The sequence below is a fragment of the Lactuca virosa genome, chromosome 2 (genome assembly GCF_052849685.1).
Source record: "Lactuca virosa cultivar CGN04683 chromosome 2, Lactuca_virosa_CGN04683_v6, whole genome shotgun sequence".
NCBI classification, from domain to species: Eukaryota; Viridiplantae; Streptophyta; class Magnoliopsida; order Asterales; family Asteraceae; genus Lactuca; species Lactuca virosa.
Window position 1 is genome coordinate 82,855,746 of NC_136427.1, and position 15,387 is coordinate 82,871,132.

Here is a 15,387-nt window from a genome sequence, read left to right on the forward strand (position 1 = left end):
GAATAAAAACAAAAAATACATTATTTCTTATAGAATACATGTAACAATTGTTAAGAATTACATTTATTGTTAAAGAATAAAACTAAAAATACTTTCAAAACGGGAAAGAAAACATCAAAATCTAACAACGACACTAATACATTCTAAAAGAATAATGTTGCTTAGAATCACTTTCAATTTTGTGGTCTATTCTTCAAGCATCAACTTCTGTGAAAACAAAACCAAATTGTAGTTTAGATTCCAATAATGGATTAGCAAATGAAAAAATAAAAAACTAAATTCCTTTGGAAAAATATGTGGACTTGTGAATTGCACCAAAACTAATAACCAAGAATTGTAGAACATGCATAAATCAGTGAGAAAATATTCATACTCCAATCCAACAGAATTAGAATTAATGATTCCATTCCAACAGAATTGGAATTCGTGATTCCATTCCAAAAGAATTGGAATTGCACCAATATCATCCATTGAATCATCTACAGAAACAAATTGATTTTTATCATATAAGAAGAAGTAAATTTGATATGAAAATAGTGACAAACTACCTTCACTTTGTACTTTACATATAAGAAGAAGGTCATTGACACAACCTCTTTTACACTATACCTATTTGCAACTACAATTACACTTACAGATCGCCACTGGCTTAAACCCTCCCCTAAACATCTACCCAAATAAAACCCTAGAAATCAAGACCGATACAAGTTATGTTAAAAAGGTCTCATTTACATTGAATCGACTGGAATAATCAATTCACACACACAAATACAAGCATATACCTGAATTTTGAGTGATAGAAGAATCGACATAGAAAACGGACAGGGAAGGCGGGAGCGGAGTGACGATGAAGCCAGGACCACCGCCGCCGATGAGAGGAAGCAAACGATGATAATTTTGAATTTGAGGAAACACATCCTCCACTGATTGCTGCCATTGCCGGCAGACTCCTCACTGTGTAGAATTGTTGAACAGAATGGGATTTTCAAGCGTATCCCGACCTTTTTCCTCATCTGCTCCTAATTACTCATGTCTTCAACGAATGCCTTCTCTCTTTCTCTGGATCGAGATCCTATGGTGTATTGGCAATAGATAAATTGATGTCTGAGATAGGTTGTGGCGGTGGTAGAGCATCGCCGGTTGATAGTGATGCTCTGATGGCTGGGGGCTGTCGGATGTGCCTTTCAACCTTGGCAGTAATGGTGTTGGGATCAAATAGGTGGTGATTTTAAAAAGCCGACGATGGATGGAGAAAACCTAGGTAGCTGAAGTCAATGGTTACCATAATTATAGGATATTATTTGTGGAAACTAATTATAAAATTACCTATTTACCCTTAATTATTTATTTAATTATTTATTTTTATTTTAAATTTTGATTGACCCACATTTATGCATACAATAACACAATAATTACTTTGAATACCTGAACGTAGCTCTCTCTCTCTCTCTCTATATATATATATATATATATATATATATATATATATATATATATATATATATATATATATATATATATATATATATATAGGGTTGAGATAGGTTGAGAACTCATAGTTTCCCGAGAACCCGAGAACTAAAAGTGGAGCGTTGGATCAAAAGTAATTCATTAAGAACATGATCGTCATCTTACCGATCTCATTTAATGTTTAATTTTTTTGTGCTATTTAACATATTAATATAAATGTCTAAAAATTTACATCATAAATCAAATTTTCATATATTTTTTTTTAAATAGTATTTTTCGTTTTCCTTTTAAAATACAGATTTTTTAATTTTTTATAGAAAACATGAATTTAAAAAAAAATTGAAAAAATATTCTTTTAAAATAACTGCAATTTTAAAAAAAAAAACTACATTTTTTTTCAAAAAAAAAACTGCATTTTTTTTAAAGAAAACTGCATTTTTTTCAGAAATAACTGTATTTTTTTTAAAAAAAATGCACTTTTAAATAAAAAAAATGTGCAATGTTTTCAAAAAAACTGTAAGTTTTTTTAAAGAAAGTTACATTTTTTTCATAAAAAACTGTATTTAACAAAAAAGCTGTAATTTTTTTTAAAAAAACTGCATTTTTTAAAAAAAAAGTAAATTTTTAGGTGCATATGTGCATATTTTTTCAAATGCACTTATGTACATTTCTTATACTATAATATTCGTAAGTAAATCACAACAAATCTCATATTTATTAATTAATCTATAAACATAATAGTACAAGTATTTTATTCGATACAAAATAAATATAAAAAATAAAAAAATGCTACAAATTTCAAAGTGTTTTCATGTCTTTGTGTTAATATTTCCATATTTTTTTCAATTTATCATTTTCCACCTCTTCAATATTCACCACAATTTCTTCCAAATCTACAAGAAAATTAAAAATAAATTGATTGATGCAAAAACATTCACAAAAATACATATGTGATTTACATGTGAATCACATGTAATTCATATCTGATTTACATGTGTATCACATGTAATTCATATGTGATTTACATGTGAATCACATGAGAATCACATGTAATTCATATGTAAATTACAATTCATATGTGTATTACATGTGAATCACATGTAATTCATATGTGAATTACATGTGATTTACATGTGAATCACGTGCAATTCATATGTGATTTACATGTGAATCACATGTAATTCATATGTGAATTACATGTGATTTACATGTGAATCACATGTAATTCATATGTGATTTACATGTGAATCACATGTAATTACAACGTTAAACTTTTTATACATTTAGCTAAGTAAAAAAGAAGCAACCATAGTTGTCCAGATTATAAGTGTTGAACTCATTATACAATGTTCTCTTCCAATCTCTCTCATATGGCTTAACATGAAGACAATCTTGTTATTGTGTGGACAAGATGAGGACAAATTTATAAAAAGTTAGGGACTTAATGGGAATTGGGAAAGACTCATTCGCCTCAAGTTTCATATTAAGTTATTCTATATGCATTAAGTCAAACCAACCTGTAAGAACTTGACGATTACGGATTCCAGTTCAAACAGATATCCATTCATCATTTGGGTCAACAATGTTACAAAGATCATCATTAGAAACTTCAAGAATAGGTACAGTAGTACCACATCCAACTAACTTGCAACCCTTTCCAACTACCCTGAAAAGAAAAGGAGAACATGGCGATTAGAGGCGAATTTCAGTTGCACAATCTAATATTGAATATGCATAAGCTTTTGATTGCGCATCAATAAACAAATAAACAAAACATGCATTGCTTTCTTCTAAAATGCACTTCAGTCTTAGGCATCAATAAACACATGGTAAGAAAAAAAACTGACCAAATTTACCAATCACCTCATCTGTGATAGAGCACCCACAAGCTGTGCAACTAGGTCTAGAAGGAGCCCCCTCAAATTAGCCAACAAAGGATATTCAACCTGACTTACAACCCTGTAATGAGAAAATTTATCAAATAAACACAACACCACATGACATAATTCCAATTATGCCACTTGAAATCAATGAGCACATCAACTAGATATCTTCAAGTTTCTGAAGATAACTTGCCCTTACCTGTCAGCATTGATCAACCAATCAAATACAAAATGTTCAAGCCCACTCCATAGTTTTTCTGCAATTACAATAAGCATATCTTGTTTTAGAACAAAATAACCTCACTTACAAGGATTAAGGATAGACTAATGGTGGAACAGCCAAACCTTTTTCTGAAATTCAACACTGATTCTTTTATCATATGCATTAGCTAACTGAGCAGCAAAGATGAAATCTACAAGTTCGTTCACAGGAGCATCTTCACCTATTAAGAATCACGAGAAGAAAAACAAATTGGTAAAATATATTTTGTATGATTTAAAATAAATACAAATTACAATACCAAGTTTGTTTATTGCAAACTCGACTTCCTCAATAGTGAAGTTCATCATTAGTAAGGAAGCCTTTTTGTCATCAATGCCATTGCAGCCTTCATCAAGATCCGGCATAGTAAGTATTGTTAGCAGATTGATAACAAACTATGATGAAGATAAAAGTCTAAAACTAACAGATATAATGGACTTGTAGGTCATGTAAACAATAGTAATAATAATCCTAAAAACTATAAATACTATCTACAAGTGAAGGCCCCAATCTATACATCTGAATCCATGAAAATAAGGATGATGATCTTACTGTGATCCCAATTATTTGCATTAACAAAGTCAATTTCACTAAAAATATAACAAATTCTCCATAAATCTCTAAAGAAATGTTCCTACATACACCCCAAGCTGAACTATTTTAGATGAAACTGAAAAAAAATACAAATGAAGGATTATAAGAGAGAATGCTAACCAAATTTCTTGACCAGCAAAGATGAAGCATAAAATGTCTAGCAAAATTGCAGAAAATAATAGAGCTGTATAAGTTCTCCCGAGACAATCTCTTCCAACTAATCAACATCTATTTCATCAGTTAACATTGTATCAATGCCATAAGCGTTGACCTTCATTTGCAGATGAAAAATTCAAAATGAAATATCATAAAATCATTATTCATATCATGTTTTGCAACCCTTAAGCATAGCAAAAGAAAACACATAAGCATCCTTGATTTATAATTTTTACAAGGTTTGTAAACTGTTTGATAATCAGATTACTAATGGATCAGATACTTGAAAATGAAGAGAAAATTACGATCTTATTGAAAAATTGGAAACATTACCTTAGAATTTAGAATAGCACTGAGAACATAACAAAGAGTTGCAACAGATGCTTTGTATCGGAGTCGAGCTTCATTGAGACCTCTATTGATTTTATCGAAGATAATATCTGAAATCTCGATTCTATCGTATCTTCCAAATGTTTTTTTCCCTTCCATCGCCAACTCGTGTGTCGATTTCTAACTGGTGATGATCGTGTTGCTAGTCTCGTCTATTGATTTCGAATCTTAACACGAAATTGAAATTGTGGATCAGAAAACAATTGCAAACCCTAATTTTTGCAATTGACTGAAACAGGAAGAGGTGAGGCGACGATAGGAGGAGAGAGATTTCTCATCGTGGTGTTCTCTTTTAATCTCACATCGATGTTATCCTGATCGAAGGAATCATCGTCGCAAAGGCGTAAAGACGTGTGTATGTGTGTGTGTGTTTGTGTGTGTGAGGGAGAAAGATAAGTGGGGGAGAGACAATGAAGAAGGCAATTAATCGATATGGTGACGATTACAGGAGGCGCCCATGGCTTTCAGATGGTGGCATTGGATTTCATCAAACGATCAGCGATGAAGTTGACGTGATGAAGGTGTAGGGAGAGGGACGGGATGGAGAGAGAGAGAGAGAGAGAGAGAGAGAGAGAGAGAGAGAGAGAGAGAGAGAGAGAGAGAGAGAGAGAGAGAGAGTCGATGTGATTAATTTGATAATGGGGTATCAATTATAGTTTCCCTAAATGCCCTTGATTTATTTTAATAAGATGCCCCCATCCCTTTTTATTTTCAGGTATTTATAAAAATGCCACAAAGCATCCTAACCCTTTATTATTTTAATCTAATGGTCATTGTTTAGTTCTCGGATTCTCGGGAAAGTTTGAGTTCTCAAATGATCATTGATATATATATATATATATATATATATATATATATATACACACACACACACACACACACACACACACACACACACACACACACACAGGGGCGGACCCAAGAATTTTCCGAAGAGGAGGCAAAAAAAATTTATAACTTTTTAAGGGGGGCAAATTTTTTTGATGAGTAAAAATATATAATTTTGAAGGGTTAAAATATATATTTTTTTAAAAAAAACCTATTTTTTAATGAATTTTTTTTTTGTTGTGGGGGCAATTGCTCCCGGTGCCCCTCCTGTAGGACCGCCCCTATATATATATATATATATATATATATATATATATATATATATATATATATATATATATATATATATAATGGTTCCAAAATACGAGGAATGTTCTTTAATTCATTATTATTTAGAAACACATGATGGTGTATGTAATTCGGCTTCGTGAAGTTTTTTATTTCGGAACGACGGACTTTAACTTTGGACCTCGTTAGATGTTGATTACTTTTTCATCATGTTTTCCTTACACTATTAAAAGAAAGAAGAGGGAAAAAAAAATGAAACTCATAGTGAAATGTTGATGGGTCCATCTAAAACTCCCAAAGCAGAAAAGTAAAATAAAGGCGTCATGATGTTTAGGGCAAACCTCTGTGGGAATCTATCAAAATTTTATAATTGATTAAAATCAAGTTAAAGGGCTGGACATGAACTTTCCTTTGTTTTGGCTCGGCTATTTTTATTTATTTATTTATTTATTTATATTTTTTAATCTTGCTTAATGTTTAGCTGAAAACTTAAATTTGAAATAATAAATGTAATTATGTACATATAATTATATAAATACATAAATAAGTAAAACATTTGGTGGATAATTTTGTCTTTCTAAAATGGATATGCGTCTATTTTATTTTGTTGTTGAGGAGTATTAGCCATTATTATTACCATTTAATCTTATTAGTAGCATCATTAATTATTGGTAGCATGAGACGTTGAAAAAATAACTTGGTAATACTAACAATTGTAATTATATATATATATATATATATATATATATATATATATATATATATATATATATATATATATATATATATATATAGAGAGAGAGAGAGAGAGAGCTAGGTTCAAATGTTTTTACCAACTATTGTGTGCATGAATGCACCAATAGGAAATTAGAAAAAAATAAATAATTAAATAAATCATTTAAGGGTATTATAGTAATCTTTGCATAGTTAATTATGGTAGATTAACAACAATGCCTTATATCACGCAAGAAGCAAAGATAAATATAGAACATTAGCCCTAAATCGATTTCACCGCTTCCCACCATCCCTGTAGATCGATTTCACCATTTCTCTCTGTCTTCTCTATTTGTTCTATATTCAAGCCCTAAATCGATTGATGAAACGAATGATATGGGTATGGCTGTTACAATTGTAGAAAGAAAAGAGAGAGAAGGAATGCAGAGATGGGTCAGGTCCCAATTGTACTGCTACTCCATGGCTTCCCTAAGATCTGGTACTCCTGGCGCCATCAGATCCTCTACCTCGCCGCCCACGGGTACCGAGCAGTCGCCCCTGACCCCCGTGGCTATAGAGACACCACCAAAGCACCTATTGACGATCCTACCAAGTTCACTACACTTCACGTTGTCGGCGACATGGTCGCACTCATCGCCGCTCTTGGTGTAGATAAGGTGTTTGTGGTTGGGCATGACTGGGGCACCATGATTGCTTGGAGCCTTTGTTTGTTTAGACCTGACAAAGCTAAAGCCTTGGTCAATTTGAGCGTTCACTTTGCCCCAAGAAACCCTCACCAGAAAATTGTAGAGATTTTTTGTGTTGCATACAGAGATGATCACTACATTTGCCGATTTCAGGTAACAAATCTACTGTAAGACTCTTACCGAAATTTTTAGAACTATATATTGGTGTATAATTCATGAACCTAAGCGCGAAGAATATTTAAAATAGCTTTCATTTAGTATTTTCCATGGTATAATATATATAAATTGACACAAAAGGTTCGATTTTTTCTTCCCCGTTTAACTTTGTTGTAGGAACCAGGGGAAATAGAAGTTGTGTTTGCGAGTCTTGGAACCAAGAAGGTTTTTGAGAAATTCTTGACACATCGTGATCCTGATCCATTTCATTTCCCTAAAGATAAGCCCTTTGGAGCTTTGTATGATACTCCTGTCATCTTACCATCATGGTTATCCGAAGAAGATGTTGATTATTACACCAAAAAGTTCGAGCAAACTGGTTTCACAGGAGGAATAAACTACTACCGATGTTTTGACCTGTAAACTTTTATCTATTCTTTATTTCTTTACTTGTTGAATTGAATAATTAATTATATTGTTGTTTTTGTTCCTTTTTAGTTGTTGCACAGAAAGTACAGTGGGAATTTCTTGTTTAATATGTTGGGAAAATGGAAGGAATCTGAATACTCTGGTCAATCTGTTCCAGTTGGTGGTCTTGCTTATTATGTTACTGCACCTTCTCAAGATAATGACTGACTCCATTCCATATTTCCATTCCATTCCATTCACATTCCTTGATTTGTGATGATTTATTATTTGTTTGCATGTGAATATCATCATCAGCTTGGCTGATATGGCAGCAAATCCCTTCCATGCTCTCTTTTTTTTTCTTTTTTTTTAATATTTTAGTTAATTGAGTAATACTTAAAGGTTTGCAAACTTTAGCTTTAAATGGTTTCAAATTTTATAATTTTTGATTTTCACCTACAATAATATAACTTGTTTGCTTTACCAAATGAATGTTAATCTGAAAATTCTTTCAGAATGAGGGCAATATTCTTTTAGAATAAAGATGGCTTTAGTTTGAAGAAGGCTACTATTCTTTCAGAATGAGGGCAATATTCTTTTAGAATAAAGAGGGCTTTAGTTTGAAGAAGGCTACTATTCTTTCAGAATGAAGGGAAATATTCTTCACATGTAATCCTGCAAATTGATCAGACCTAGACAACCAAAAAAGGCATGGAAGCTTTAATTTTATTCTTTTACAATGATTGTTCTCTAAGAATGAACTTGAATTTTATTCTTTATTTTTTTTCATATCAGAATGCAAACACAAGTGTATCACTACAAATTACTTGGCAATGAATTTCTGATAGAAATGGCTTGAAGAATGGCTTGAAGACCTGATGGGAAAGACTTGAAGAATGAATTAAAGAATGATCACACTTATTGTTTAAGAATGTTGTTATTTTTTAAGAACTATACTTGTTATTCTTTCAGAATGTTTGTTATTATTCAATGAATCATAATCATACAATGTAATTATTTGGTATATTATTAGTTCAAGAATCGATTTTGTGTATTATTTCAGAATATATTTTCTAGTTTATGGTTGACATTCTGTCATTCTGACAGAATAAAATCGAAAAATATATTTACTAGTTTATGGTTAAAATTCTATCATTCTGACAGAATAAAATCGGATTTTTAATTTTAAATTAATTCAAAATATTCAGATTTTGAAAAATAAAAGAATTAATTATCCCTAAAAATCCGAAAATTTCCTTTTTTAATATAGGTTAATTGACTAAAATGCCCTTATGCTCAAATTTGTGTGATTATATGGTACGTGTTATCCTATTCTACTATCATAGACCCTCAGATCATGAACTTTGATTATATTTCATCCAATGGTCCAGATCTGTGCATTCTGCCACACAATAGTTACTAAAAACAAAATAGCCTAACCCTATATATATATATATATATATATATATATATATATATATATATATATATATATTATTAATAAAGCCCAAACTTAGGATCAGTAAACCTGTTGGTTTTTTGACATATTTGGTGCAGCTATTTCCTCTATATCACAATTGGTCCAGCTCTTTATCATTCAAATTAAATAAAGCCACCCCTCCTTTTAAAATAGATTCCAAAACAGACCTCATCCTAAAAAAAAAATGATTTAAATATATCATTTCTTTTGTTTCTGCTTGCGTCAAAGGCAGGGGGAGTAACTATTCAAACTTCCTTTCATAATTAATTCCTATTTTCTCTATATCACAAGTGGTCCAGCTCTTTATTATCATTTCATTATATACTTATAAAGGAAGCATTTTTCCTTTCACCACATTAATTTGAAACTCCCATTCATTTTTTCTTTCACCACATTCATTTGAAACTCCCATGACTTTTCAATTTCTTTCTAATAATGATTATAAGTTGGTTAATAAGGTTAAATAAATATAAAACCTAAAGTGTAATCATATATAAACTAAATCTTACTATTAAAAGAATATATTTTCTTCTACTTATAAAGTTATGTTTTTAACTTTTAACATATTATACTTAATTTAGTAGGTCTAATATATTGTTGTTTGAACAATTTGTATAAAATACTAAAATTGTTAATTTAAATATAACCTTACAGGATCAACTTAAATATAAATTTTAATTCAACTTAAACAACAGAAAAAATGTTTTGTAAATAGTTAAAAGTGATAAATTGTAGTGACTTTCTGATAATGATTATAAGTTGGATAATAAGGCTAAATAAGTATCAAACCTAAAGTGTAATCATAAATAAACTAAATTTCAATATTAAAATAATATTTTTACTTCTACTTATAAAGTTATGTATTTAACTTTTAACATATTATACTTAATTTATTAGATTTAATATGTTGTTATATGTAAAACATTATCAGTTTAAAGCTACAACTTTTGAAAGGTTTGTACAAAATACTTGAAGTTTTAATTTAAATATAACATTACATGGTCAACTTCAATATAAATTTTAGTTCTACTAAAAAAACCCAAAGAATATTTTGTGAATAGTTAAAAGTGATAAATTATAGTGCTAAATGCAAAAATTAAATTATAATATCAATTTAACTAAAATATTTCCTAAGGATGTTTTTATAATCGTTAAAAGTTTTCAAATAAGTAGCTTAAAATAACTTATAATAACAATAGCTAAAAATAACTCTATATAAATGATTATATTGTTACCTTTAAAATAAAAACAAATTGTTTGATGTTTTAAATAATTACAATGACAGAAATTAAAAAGTTAAACAAATAAATTTTAAAAAATTAATTAACAATAACAAAAACTATGAATAACATTAAACCATATATTATATTTAATTTTATTCATGAGCAACCCGCGAGTAGATGTCATTCAAAAGATTAAGATTATGCAATTTTAATAGATGTATATATATTATCATATAATTCAAAATAATCAGTATATTATATCAACGTAGTATACGAATTATCATATCAAATTTGACAACATTATTGTTTTATTTAAAAAAACATATATTTGTAAAAATGTCAGCTATATAGTTGCTTCTGCGCGTTGCGCGGGCATTCGCCTAGTGTATATATATATATATATATATATATATATATATATATATATATATATATACTAATTTTGAGCTCCTATGCAACAGTACTTTCATATGATTGGTTGATTTTTTATTTAATTTTTTTATTTTCTCCTTTGGTTTTTCTTATTTATCTCTTTTATACGTGTACTGTGCAAGCCAATATATATATATATATATATATATATATATATATATATATATATATATATATATATATATATATATCTTTTTATTTGATATTTTTTTGAAAGATTTGTACTTCTGCATCTTCGTGGTCTTCAAATCTTCGTCTGATTGAAGCGGTTTGGCCAATTTCAATTACAGACGTCGTTGTACCTGCGTAAGCTTTATTTTTCATTCTTGGAAGTAGTTATCGGTCACTTTTGGGTTAGTTGTTGTTTTTGCTGTTCAAATAATGGTATTGACTCGATGTTTACATGCGACATGTTGGTGGGTGTTGACCTAATCGTAAAGATTACATTAACAATTTTAGGCTTATCTTTGACTCTTCTAATCCTATCTTGAGCATGCAAAATATAATAGTTATATAATTATTATAGAAGCATATTAGTTTAATCTTACCTTCCTATCTCTACAATTTTCCAAATTTCTACACTAGATGGCCTCAATCCTATACTAATGTGAAATCATGCATGCACGAATTCATGAAAACATAGATGGCAGATAAAGAGGAAGTAACCTCTGTTTCATGAAGAACAGCTTCGGTGCCACTATCGATGCTTATACGCAGGTATTTTTTCAAGATTTTATCTGTTGTGAAGTTCGATTTGTTTCATGATCATATAGTGTTTGACAAAATGTTTCTTTGGTTATGTATGACATTCAAACTTGCTATTGCTTCAAGTCTCTCATTCCATTGACAATGAGACCAAATAACTGCAAATTTCAGCTTAGTGCCTGATTAATGTATAAAAGGAAGAAAGCATTAGTTGCACCAATCTTATTCATTTGCCCAAATTAAGAAGGAAGAAAGCATATGACTTGTTATATTTACTTTAAATATTGGATTTATCTTATTTCCCTTTTTCTTAGCTGGTATGACCAGACCAAAGCAATTACCTAATGAACTTTTATCTGACCTTGCAGTTTCTACAACAACAAAACTCCAATGCTTTTGGGTATTTCTCAAATACAAAATCAAAAATCTAAAACTTTCTTTTCTTTTTGTTTATTTCTGTTAAGTTTGATTGTTTGATGATTCTTTTTCATTTCAGCAACTTGGGAAATACTTTAAACAATCAGCCAAATCATCGGAGAAACAAGTTGCAAAAGAAGCAATATTCTATGGAGCTTTAATAAGGTCAGTTTCAGCTCTCTTTCATTTTCTTTATGACAGAACCCTAAAAAAATCTACCTGATAATAGATTGCAGCAGAATTGGAAAGTTAAGAGGCATAGAATGGCTGCTTCTGCTGCTGGAAATGAAGGTTTCTACATTGATCTGTTTGACTATATATTATAGGATCCGACAACTATATTTCGCCCTTCTTCAATGTCAACTTTGTATCCTCCGTACGTACATAAATCACTACCATGGCCATTTCAACCTGCACACAATCCAAAAAAAGCTGCAGCAGTTGAAAGCCTCACAGACATAGATAAAACCAGAAAACAATTAAATATAACACTAATATGATTGATTTACGTGCTCATGCCAAAAAGATCTAATCTTTAGTATATCCTTAATTCCCTATTTGAATTTAAAAGTTTCATCATCTCTATCTGTGGTTGAATAGGGAACACCAACAGTCCATTTAAGGAGTCGTCCAAATGTGGGGTCGATCAGGTTGCTATTCAGATTGGAATGACATTTGAGGTGGAGGCGTGTTAATAGTTTTTGATTATATTCATATCTGATTTTGAAAAACACCTTATTATCTGTCGATATATCTATTGTAAATGACATGTAGTAACTGGTATTTTTAAGGGAAGAATTCAGATAATTTTGGAGAAAGCCAAGAAGTGCCCAAAGAAGAAGGTTTTAATCCAAGCTCAACAAGATGGAACAAAAGAAAACCCAGGTTCGGTTTATGTTCCTTTCCTTTCATTGGCTTAAAAAAATCTTTTTGTTACTTTTTTGTTGTTTATTAGTTGATTTAAAATATATTAAAAACCAATAATATTTTTTTCTGCTTTGGATATTCTCAGAGATTTCTCATTTACCACTTACAGCTTGATGCTAAGAGTACTAGTATTGTAGTTGAGAGTATGAATGATAAGAGTTTCATTTAAACAGAGATAATATTGTGTCTTATTGTTGTGGTTAATTTCAACTAATTCTTTTACTTTACTTTCAATTTTGCTTCTTTAATTCCAGAATGTTTGAGAATTAATATCTCATTTATTTTGTCACAGCAAAAGGTAGATCAACAATTGGCACAGGGAGTAGTGATATTTACCAAACAAATCAAAATCAAAATATGAAAAGGTAAGGTAGATATGTCATGATTTTCCTTGGAAAAAATGAAATGAAATTTAATTCCGTTCTTCTGAAATTTTGTATTTGGCAAAAATGATTTTCCTGTCCAGGCTGTTCTCTTTCATGTCTAAAGGCAGCATGTAATGATCTTCTCATTTATGTAACAAAGTTTCATATTTTTCCTAATTTATGCAGAATTGTTTTAGTAACTGTATTGAGGTTATTTTGAGCCAATGATTTCCATTTTTCTTATCTATTGATTTCTCAATAGATCTTTGTGGATGGTCTTTTTACCACTTAAAGTGCCTCCAAAGTTTCAAGCCTCATTACACCTGTCGGTATAAGTTGTACATTATGCATTAATAAAACAAACCTGACTTCTTAAACAGGTAAATTTTTATTCATTTATGGTTGAAATGTCTATAACGGCTTTCAGAGTTCTTCCTCAATACGCACCATTTTCACCTTGCTTATATGAAGTTCTTGATTATGGTAAAATAGGTTGCGTTGATGGATTACTTGGAAAATTTTATCAAAAACAAGGGATTCAGTATGAATATAGAAAACTTATATGAAGTTCTTTATTTATGGTAAAATAGGTTGCGTTGATGGACTACTTGGAAAATTTTGTCAAAAACAAGGGATTCAATATGAATATAAAAAAAGGCAATTGCAGGATCGATCACAGCTTTTGGCAGATATTCAAGCTGTTAAACTTACTCATGTTTTCAATTCTATTTGAATAACAATATATAACCATTGTAACCTTTGTTTGGATTTATTGCAACAATAGCTAAAATTAACCAATGTTTCCATATTTGTTTCGGTCTTCTTTGATGTTTTTTGTGCGTATCCAACCCCGCAAAGCGCGGTTCTTCCCTAGTATATATTAAAATTGTTCAAAGTTAGGAATAGTGAACTTCATTGTTTTTTTTGTCAATTTTGCCCTTCATTCTTTAGTCATTTTGACATTTTTGGTCATTCCAATCAAAATTTTTATATTTTTTAGGAACCTTTTAATATTCAAAGTTTGGCCACAAAATTTTAAAGAATTGACAACTTTGGTCCCTTTTCTAAAAACTTGCTCATTCCAACCCTTTAATTCTTTAGCCATTTTGACACTTTTGGTCCTTACAGTCAAAACTTTTATATTTTTCATAAAAAACACAAAAAAACGGTCCGAGACTTTCTGCCGCCTGTCATTTTCTTCTTTTGGTATATTTTTTCTATATTCGTCTTCATATTTAATTTTTTTGTTTTTTCCTGCCTTCTATATATTCGTCTCCGTCTGTGAAAATTAGGGGTCGAATTATCTCACCTGCATCTTTTAACTAAAACGATATTCAAATCAGACGCACATGACCCATTCGGAGCATGGACAACATATCTAGTTCAATGATTAATATTATAAAATGAACGAATATTTCTTTTGGACTTTAAATTATTTGATGATGCAATAACATATTAAATTATATATATATATATATATATAAGTTCAAATGAGAACCCCTAAAGGTTAAGAACCCTAAGGTGTTGTTTGGTTCGCATAATATTGTCGAAGGAATTTGAATTGGAATTGGAAAAGGAATCTGTCAGGAATTTGAATCCAATTCTATATGTTGTTTGGTTGGCAGGAAATAGAATTGGAATTAATCAAATTCTGTTTGGTTCGCAGGAAATGGAATTGGAGTTCATGTAAAATGACATAATTACCCTTTTTGCCTGTTTTGCTTAATTTTACCTTGTTTTCTAACTTATAAGTAAAGATATATTATGAAAATTATAAAAACAGTAAAATTATGGCGGTGGTGGCAGTGGTGGTGGGGGTAGTGGCTGTGGTGGCAGCGACAGTGGCGGGTGGTGGTGATGGTGGCGGTGACATTGATTGTGGTGGCGGAAGTAATGGTGATGGTGGCAGTGGCAGCTGGTGGCGACAACGATAGCGGTGATGATGTTGGTGGTGGCAGTGGCGGCTGGTGGCGGTGGTGGTA

The 15,387-nt window shown here is 30.6% G+C and overlaps 1 protein-coding gene and 1 long non-coding RNA gene across 2 annotated transcripts; both read left to right on the plus strand.

Moving 5' to 3' along the window:
• Positions 1–5,165: 5,165 nt before the first annotated feature.
• LOC145157554 (epoxide hydrolase 2-like) lies at positions 5,166–8,084 on the plus strand. Its single transcript, XM_079076579.1, has 4 exons — positions 5,166–5,278; positions 7,007–7,445; positions 7,626–7,867; positions 7,958–8,084. The coding sequence occupies exons 1-4, from the start codon at positions 5,166–5,168 to the stop codon at positions 8,082–8,084; spliced, it is 921 nt and encodes a 306-aa protein (XP_078932705.1).
• A 3,445-nt stretch (positions 8,085–11,529) lies between these two features.
• LOC145156421 (uncharacterized) lies at positions 11,530–14,149 on the plus strand. Its single transcript, XR_013736686.1, has 8 exons — positions 11,530–11,708; positions 12,065–12,096; positions 12,193–12,278; positions 12,343–12,404; positions 12,714–12,793; positions 12,905–12,998; positions 13,333–13,405; positions 13,996–14,149. It is a non-coding gene; the product is annotated as an uncharacterized LOC145156421 (long non-coding RNA).
• Positions 14,150–15,387: the final 1,238 nt, after the last annotated feature.

Bases quoted from the DNA above. Each gene is read 5' to 3' on its own strand.
- LOC145157554 (XM_079076579.1), top strand. From the start codon at position 5,166: ATGAAGAAGGCAATTAATCGATATGGTGACGATTACAGGAGGCGCCCA. The intron at 5,279-7,006 runs GTAGGGAGAGGG...TTACAATTGTAG, and splicing joins GAAGTTGACGTGATGAAGGT to AAAGAAAAGAGAGAGAAGGA. The intron at 7,868-7,957 runs GTAAACTTTTAT...GTTGTTGCACAG, and splicing joins TACTACCGATGTTTTGACCT to AAAGTACAGTGGGAATTTCT.